Below are 8,802 nucleotides of genomic sequence, written 5' to 3'. Positions count from 1 at the left end.
GCCGCTGTTGCAGTGCGAAAAGGTTCCGGTGATGACGCAATTTTTCTGGCGGCAAGTACGTCTCGGTGGCCTACGTAAGACGGTGACTGGCATCAACAGGGGAGGTGGCGCACAGGCGCAGCGCAACACACTGGTCGTCGTCGGTGGAGCACATTTAAAGTGGCTGACACGTTTCGCAGGCTGGCATGGCACGCAAGGCGCAGGGCCTCGCTTAACCGCCACACGGAACACGCAGCAGCAGCCGGCTGCCTCTCCGGCTCTCCCTACCGCGACATCCCGTTCACCACCGAGCATTCGCGATAGGCAATAGCCCACACTTTTGCAGGCCCAGCACTGATGACCGCAGGTAAGGTAGGCTTGGGCCTGAAATGAGTAGGGCCGGTTTAACTCTCGAGCAGGTCGAGGCCGCCTGGGCCTACTGGTGACCATATCTAGCCCACCGGGTTCATTAGCCTGCACCAATAGCATTGTCAATCACTTAATTCTAATTCTAAGAAATATTATTGACAAATATGATTTCTATAAAATGTTATCATATAAATAATTATCTAAGAATATCATCGTCATTAAGGGTTCGTCAGCATTTCTTTGTTAAGTGTTATAATATGAACAATATATTTAACGACAGAAATAAATGTAACTCATATTTTTCAAATAAAGTTGTTTATATGATGGTATTTCGTGAACTCGCACTCTTCAATGACATACCTTGGACTTATGTTTGTAAATGATATTTTTTGGATTTTCTCATCTATGTTTAATACTCCCTCCATTACTTAATAATTGATAACTTTGACTTTCTATTTAAACACTGCTCATTAATTACTCCTAAACTAGCGGTGCCACTCGTGAATTGTGCAACTGCTATCGTTATAAATCATTTTAAGTGTAAAAGATTTAAGTGTAAAATGTATCTAGATATCTTAACATATCAAAATTTTACCGTAGATGTATGTTGCTAACGCCCATAAAATTTCTTTATGTATATCTACACCCTTTGCCGCAATTTTTTTTAAAACCACCCCACGTATAAATATAAAAAATATAAAAACCAAAATACCATTTACTTTTCAAATTGTAATGTGTTTATTATATACTTTTAAAATCACAATACACTTACCCTAATTTTACCCATAGTCAAAAAGACTTTAGAATTTTTGGCTTTCTCCTTTCCCTCACAAAAGCTGCAACGTGGTGGGGGTTGGGAGTAGTAGAGGTCAATAACGATTTAGTTAAATAAAATTATTTAAATAGAAAATTGCAAAAAAGATTGGATATTGAAAATTGAAAAAAAAAAGTCTACCAAATTGGGTCGGGTCGATAGTTGATCTATTTTGTTCGACAGGGGACATGACCTTGATCCAAATGGACCTTTGCTTCCGATAGACTATGGGGAGGGAGCCTATTGAGCTAAGGGGATTCAACATGAGGCACAACTGTGTTTTAATTTGATAGGAACACATTTTTATTCTTTGTTTGATATGGGCTATATAGACCTCATAAAGTTCATTAGAATTCTGTTTTCATAATTCTTCTCACCCAACGAATATTTTTGCATTTTTTTTATTAAAACGGTACTACCTCCGTCCCATAATAACTTCATTTTTCGATTTTTGTGTCTAACATTTTGACAATTTATCTTATTTCAAAAATTTATAAAGATATAAAAAATAGTCACACATAAAGTACTATTTATGTTTTATCATCTTAAAATAATTTTAAATAAAGTAATTTTAATGTCCTTAAGAAGGTACCAAGAGAGACCAAAATTTTGGTACCTCTAGGTATCTAGATACTCAGAGATCCTAAATTTTACACTAAAATTTTGTAATCTCTCAGTCCCTACTAAAGGACGGCAAAATTGTTTTTTTAAATAAGAAAAGAGTCAAAACATTATATCAGTAATATTAGTTAATAAAAATTATTCTCAATCATGTTGCGGCACGAAAAGCATTTCGATCAGCCCAGTACTGGCGGGACGTGAACAGGCGAAGCGAAAGGGTGAGGACATGCCGGTCACACCGAAGCCTGACAAAACTGCAGTGGGCTTTAGCTTTGCAGCTCCCAGCTCCGTTCAAACCCCACCTGCATGGAGCCCCGTGTGCCGGATACGACGCCGACGGTGGCAGTGTTCGGCCAACTTAGGTGGGGTTTAGGGCATGTTTAGATTCATTTGCAATAGTAAATGACAAATGACAAAAATTTTGGTGATAAAAGTTTTGGCATTGCATTTTTACAACTTGGTATTTAGAGGCATGCAAAAGTTACTATTTTTTTTGATAAAAGTGAGAGGTGGTTCGCATCCCTATACGTTTTTTGACGAAATTTGCCACTCTAGTCTGCTAAATGTCAAATGCAAAGTTACCATTTTCTTACCCTAGTGTTTAGATCCATTTTATCACAAAGTGCTTTAAAATGACAAAACTTTTGTCATTTTGAATGATCTAAACAGGGCCTTAGTAGCCAAATTTTTTTAGCAAAAACATCACATCGAACATTTGATCGGACGGCGAAAGGGGTTTTCGGACACGTATAAAAAGACGAATTTCACGGTTACCGCGAGACGAATCTTTTGAGACTAATTAATCCGTCATTAACACATGTTGGTTACTGTATCACTTATGACTAATCATGCATCACTTATGACTAATCATGGACTAATTAAGCTCAAAAGATTCGTCTTAAGATTTCTTTCATAATTGTACAATTAGTTTTTTTTCATCTATGTTTAATGATTTATTTTGGTGTTTAATTTGGTGTTTAAAAATATGATGAGATGTTTTTGAAAAAAAAATTGGGAACTAAAAAAAGTCCTATGTGGGCATCACCGCCACACCGGCGCGCTATATACGGCGTACAGCGTCCATTTACTACCAGCAGTAAAACGATAAGAACGCACTCGCTAAGCTTTGCCTCCCCGCACTGTCATTCCACAGGACCAGGCGTACGTCCGTCCCGGCATCCACAGATCACTGCAATTAACAGTACCCAGTTGGAGGTGCAATGCTTTAAACTAGCTAGGATTAGATATCTGGCGAGTAGGATTGTGTTCTTTAATCACTACTGCGGCACACTTATGCATCCAAAATGCCAACGCAAAACACGGCGTCAAATGCCACAGGCAGCATCAACAGTACACACTAATCTAACTGCAAAACTGGATGGTTCTCTACCACGTTGGCCCTACCGGAATACCCGACTGCTGCTGACAGATGACAACCGATCTAACCTGGCCTAAACTACTGGAGCACAGTAGAGCGTGCAGTACTTCTACACTACCGCACGGTAAAATCGTGGGCGGTAGAAAGACTAAAAAAATAACTCACTACATGGCAGCAGCTGAGCTGAGCTCAGCTCACCCCGCCGGCGCCGGAGTCGGACAGCTCCACCGAGAGGCGTGACCTACGGGGGCCACCACCACCACGCCGTCTCGTCTCCTTCCCCACCGACCACTGCACCACCGCGCGGCCACCGCCGTACGCCGCGGCGGCAGCGGGTGCTGCGTCGCCGCCGCCGGGTGGCAGCGCCACGCTGCGGCAGGGGAGCCACTTGGCCTGCACGTAACCGGGCCGCCTCCACGGCGGGACGTGCAGGCCGCTCTCCCGGAGCGACCGCTGCGCCGCCACGCACAGCAGCGCCACCGCCTGGCGCAGCCTCTCCGGCGGGCCCACGAACACCGGCGGCAGCCGGCCCGACAGGTGGGCGTACCATGCTGCTGGCCTGGCCAGCTGGAACTGGGACCGGAAATCCACGTCCACGATCAGTCTAGACGACGTGTCAACGTCGTGACCTGCCACGAGCACGTCGATGTACTCGTAATCACCTGCGAGACAAAAGCACCTGCAGGCTTTCAGCTCACTGTGATCACTCGCTGATCCTATGTAAAATGTCAGAGTATTAACGATGATTGTGCAGTAATATTGGTACTAGTGATATTATATGCATGGTATAGTACTGACTCACTCCATCCGTTGATTCCGTTCTAAATTTCCCTCAACTTTTGGCTGCAATCCTGATACGAATAAGTCAACTGAGGTCAATGCTCATTCCCAGTATGAAAGTACTATTTTAATGCCCGACGTTCTAATTTTTAGGCCCAGCCCCCTCCGATTCAAAGAAATTTCATAGGAATTCTAAAAAGAAATTTTATAGGAATTTTAGAAGATTTCATTTCTGTAAAAAAATTTTCTACAGTTTTTGAATCAAAGAAATGAATCTTATGAAATCCTATAAAATTCGTATGGAATGCATCTTCCTATACAAGTTTTAGAGGAAATTTAATTAACCTCATGGAAAAAATCCTTTTGAGTCTATATCTTAAATTCCTGTGTTTTTTCTATGGTCCAATCACACGATTATTCTTACGTTTTTTCTACGTTTTTCTTCATATGTTTTTTTCTATTCCTATCTTTTTATTCCTGTGATTCAAGCCGGCCCTCAACAATTGACCCTTCTATCTTATTTAAAACTATATATTATGGTTAAAGTACTTATAGAGATAAAAACATTTCAGAATATAAATAAATAATGTTCAAAGCGTTAACTAAGATAAATAAACAAACTTTATATAATTTTCATATTTTTAAGTACACAGTGAGCACAACAGTTCGAACATTTACTGGGAAGTTAAAAATCCACTCTCAGTAAAGTATAAGTATTTTTATTCATGTGTTTAGACATGACTCCTTATGTCTAAAATATAAGTATGATGGCTACGCATTTTGCAACGAAGCAGTGAAAGAAGATAGTAGCAGTAGTTATTAGGAGCATAAGCATACCACCACCATGGGGGTTCGCGCAGAAGATGGAAATCCTTACCAAAAGAAGAAACATGCATGCTGTTGCAAGACAGCACTTTGTGCAGACCAACCAGTCCAGTTTTAGTTGTTTACAGGTGAATCAAACACCGCCAGAAATGGTAAAAACGGGAGAGAATAATTACCTACTACTACAAACTATACGATATAAAACTAACGTTGACAAAATATTCAAGGAAACAATTACTTCACCTCCTGGATGCTCACTGGTGGCAACCCAAGAAGACCTGCAGAGAGATGCATCGTAGCCATCTTTCCTCAGCCTCATCATCAGCCTCCTCTTCAAGCTGCTCCTCTTCCTCTCCTCGCCGATCTCCCTCACATGCTTCATGGCCCTCTCATGTATCTCCATCTCCACCTGCGTGCACCTCCCAAGGAGACCCTGCTACGTGTGATGCCCAGACACAGTAAACAGTTAAGCAACAATGGTTAATAAGGCATTTACATGAACAGTGGGGCAAGAAAAAGCTCAGAGTGACGGATCGATCAACCTCAAGTATGTGGCATGCACTGTGATGCTGTTTGGGGCTTGCTTCTGGCGATGAAGTTGGGTCAGGATCCATCTCGAACATCCTTTCTTCAGAACTGCTCATGGCTTACAAATGTGTGATCTTTGGATGCAGCTTGAGTGAGCTATTGCAGAGAGGTTCTCGAGCTCTCCAATGGTGGGCAGATGATCGATGAGCAGTGCAGCCATGGAGGCCTTCGCATTTATCTAGTGGCCGGATAGGTGGTGGTACTACTGCTGCTGCATGCTCATATAAATGTGACATGGAGCTGGATGACTTCTTTTCTGTGGAAATTAATAGCACTAGTGATGAAGGGAGAGTGTGTGGAGAAAATTTTGTGTCAATTTATGGGGAGATGACATGATGGTGATGGAGACAGACTTGTGAGTTCAAAGTGGACACTGATGAGATGTGTGGACAGTGAAAGCAGTGATGAAGCATTGCACAGCTATTGTTCGTGTATTAACGAGAATGTTTAGTACAAGTGACTAAACTGAATATTTGATACTTATAATAAATAATAAGCATGGACTATTAACAAAACTTATTTATAATCTAGGACTAATTTACAGTACGAATATATTAAGCTTAATTAATCCATAATTAGTCTATATGATGCTACAGTAAATATAAGTTAATTATGGATTAACTAGGCTTAAAAAATTTGTCACACGAATTAGATCTCATTTCTGTAATTAGTTTTATAACTAGTCTATGTTTAATATTTATAATAAGTGTCCAAATATCTAGTGTGACATGGCTAAACACTCCTAAGCATTGGGGTTCGATTGACTGGGAATATTCAGAGCCAAATCTTACGTTTTGGGACGGATGGCTTTTATTCTTGTCCATGTTTGCCAAATTACTTTCGTCATATTTTTTGCAGGCTATAAAACCTCAATGTATTTCATGAAATAGGACTCCAGTAATCTAGAACTCAGACTGATGCTGGTTAAGAAAACAAACTATGATTAACGCCAATTCTTTTCCTAAAAATGTTACCACTACATTGCCAGAGAAGGCCAAACACAGTTCATGTCCGGCTGGCCTCGAGCATTTCAACCGGTGAATAGTGTGATGCTAGTACTGCTGGAGACCAGGACGGACTCTCGGCCTAAGCATCGATCGACGAGTTCCACACCACTCGAGCGTCTAGACTTCTGATACGCCGGCCATCCCGATCCCTGGCGTGCAGAACTGCGACTCGATCGAGCTACGCTGCTGCAAAGTTGCAGCAGCTGCTGCAGGACGCTGTAATTAACCGTAGATGTCTTCGTCTTCCCATAGATTGCCTGTGGACTAACGCTAGATGTCCAGGTGTTCACTCGCGCCATAAGAGCAAGTATAATAGCAGGCTATAAGCCAGCTAAGTGCTAAAAGGAGAGAAGAGAGAGGAGAAGCTGACTGTAAGCTTATAGTCAACTCAGACACAAAAACCAAGACACTACGTGAGAAAAACATATGGGTCCTGCATTAAAGATAAATAACTAACCACTATATAAGTGGGCTATAAGAAGACTATAAGAAGTCTTATAGTCAGCTTGTTGGCTATATTATTAGCCTTGCTCTAACGCTTCGTGGAATAGAGCATGGCTAATAATATAACCAACAAGCTGTCTATAAGACTTTTTATAGTCTTCTTATAGACCACTCATATAATAGTTAGTTTATCTTTAATGCAGGATCCACATGTCTATCTTATATGATATCTTGATTTTTGTGCCTGAGCTGACTATAAGTTATAGTCAGCTTCTCCTCTCTCTTCTCTCTTTTACGTCATCATTTAGCTGATTTATAGGAAAGCTATTATACTTGCTCTAACAGCACGCAAGCGCAAAGATCATAAAAAATCCAGTTGTTGTGCAGCAGTAGCTTCGGTTGTTTTGTGTGAATTCAGAGATGATATGACATCTGCTACTGTTTCATCTACCTTTGTCTTGAATGTACTGTCAGTCATCTCATCAGAACAGGGCTGCATTTGGAGCTCCTCCTCTCCTGAAGATTTCCATCGATTAATTAGACCCGTTTAGTTCCTAAAAATTTTTACTCAAAAACATCACATCAAATTTTTAGATACCTAAATAGAGTATTAAACATAGATAAATTAAAAAACTAATTGCACAGTTATATGAAAAATCGTGAGACGAATCTTTTGAGCCTAATTAATCCATCATTAGCGCATGTTGGTTACATGTGCTAATCATGTACTAATTAGACTCAAAAGATTCGTCTTACGGTTTCCACACCAGCCATAAAATTCGTTTTTTCATTCGTATCAAAAATCCCCATCGATATAACATGCAAAAATTTTCATTTCACGAACTAAACACCCCCTAAGCGCGTTTCCGGCAACAGCTAAAGCCATCTCGCTCAAGCCTTTCCTCTTCCTTTCTAGCGCTTGTCTTCTTCCTCGCCATGGTTAATGCCGATCCACAGCTACGTGTACAGAGCGTGTATAAATTTGCTGCAGACGCTGCTAGCTAGCTGCATGCGCGCAAGCAGATTGCAAAAGTTAGCGACTACTAATCGCGCTCCCCCTTTATTCTTGCCGATCCTTTACTTCGCTGGCAGGAGGCAGCAGGGGTGGTACCATCGCTAACCATGCATACCTAACCTTGCATGTAGCAACCGTACTTTCTGGTAATCGCTGCGACTGTAATAGTGTTACAGATATGCAGTGTTTGCGAGCATCGAATTCAGACCAACCTGGCAGATCTACGCTGGTTTAAACGAGCTTCAGCTCAAAAGTTGTGATTTTTAACTATCTGAAAAACTTGTTTACAGATAACGTAGTACAACGACCATTCTGTACTGACATAAGTACATTGGCTAATGCTGAAAGTAGAAAATGCAAAGGGCTATATTTAGTTGCTTTTCTTTTTCGAGGAACAGTAATACTACTTCTACTTCAACTGATGCACAGCACGGGCATTAAGTTTGCAGTACGAACCAACCAGCAAAGTAGAGTGTAGTTCGAGCATTCTATTGTGTGTTCGATCCGTGATACGCAAAGCAATCTCCTGTTTACTTGGGTAGGCTTTTTGTGCTTTGGCCCTTCTGTGGGCTTTCATCGAGGTTTCATCGAAACAGGCCCGAGTCTGAATTTGTAGGACTTTCTTTGTGATGATGTAGGCTTGGGTCTTTCATTCGGGCCCTATTGGGGCACCCTGTGGGCCAATGCGTATAAGCTTGGGTTTTCTTAACGTGGCTCATTTGACGACTCAGTACATGGATGTCAGGAGTCTATTGGCATCGAATATGGAATCTTTTTCACGTAATCTGATTGTACAAAGTTTGTTTGTTCATACAGGCAGTGTGATTTGGGGATCTTTTGTTTGCTCCGCAAGAAGACAGCGAAACAAATAGAAATTTTATTATTTTTAAACTTTTTTAATAAATAATTTTATTACTAAATCTCCGAGAAAAATATTTCCATCGTATAAACCTTTTGGCCACACCATCAACATTAGCGTAGC

At 41.0% G+C, this 8,802-nt stretch overlaps 1 protein-coding gene across 1 annotated transcript; it reads right to left on the bottom strand.

The window, feature by feature from the left end:
* Positions 1 to 3,350: 3,350 nt before the first annotated feature.
* Positions 3,351 to 5,410, bottom strand: LOC102708584. Its single transcript, XM_006646470.2, has 3 exons — positions 5,309 to 5,410; positions 5,010 to 5,199; positions 3,351 to 3,823 (listed from the first exon to the last, which is right to left on the bottom strand). The coding sequence occupies exons 1-3, from the start codon at positions 5,408 to 5,410 to the stop codon at positions 3,351 to 3,353; spliced, it is 765 nt and encodes a 254-aa protein (XP_006646533.2).
* Positions 5,411 to 8,802: the final 3,392 nt, after the last annotated feature.

This window comes from Oryza brachyantha, chromosome 1 (assembly GCF_000231095.2).
Source record: "Oryza brachyantha chromosome 1, ObraRS2, whole genome shotgun sequence".
Classification (NCBI taxonomy): Eukaryota; Viridiplantae; Streptophyta; class Magnoliopsida; order Poales; family Poaceae; genus Oryza; species Oryza brachyantha.
The sequence above is the reverse complement of the archived record's forward strand: the minus strand, read 5'-3'. Positions and strand labels throughout refer to the sequence as shown.

Coding starts and splice junctions, on each gene's coding strand:
- LOC102708584 (XM_006646470.2), bottom strand. CDS start 5,410: ATGAGCAGTTCTGAAGAAAGGATGTTCGAGATGGATCCTGACCCAACT. Junction 5,200..5,308: donor GTGCATGCCACATACTTGAG/GTTGATCGATCC, acceptor CACACGTAGCAG/GGTCTCCTTGGGAGGTGCAC. Junction 3,824..5,009: donor CACCAGTGAGCATCCAGGAG/GTGAAGTAATTG, acceptor TTTGTCTCGCAG/GTGATTACGAGTACATCGAC.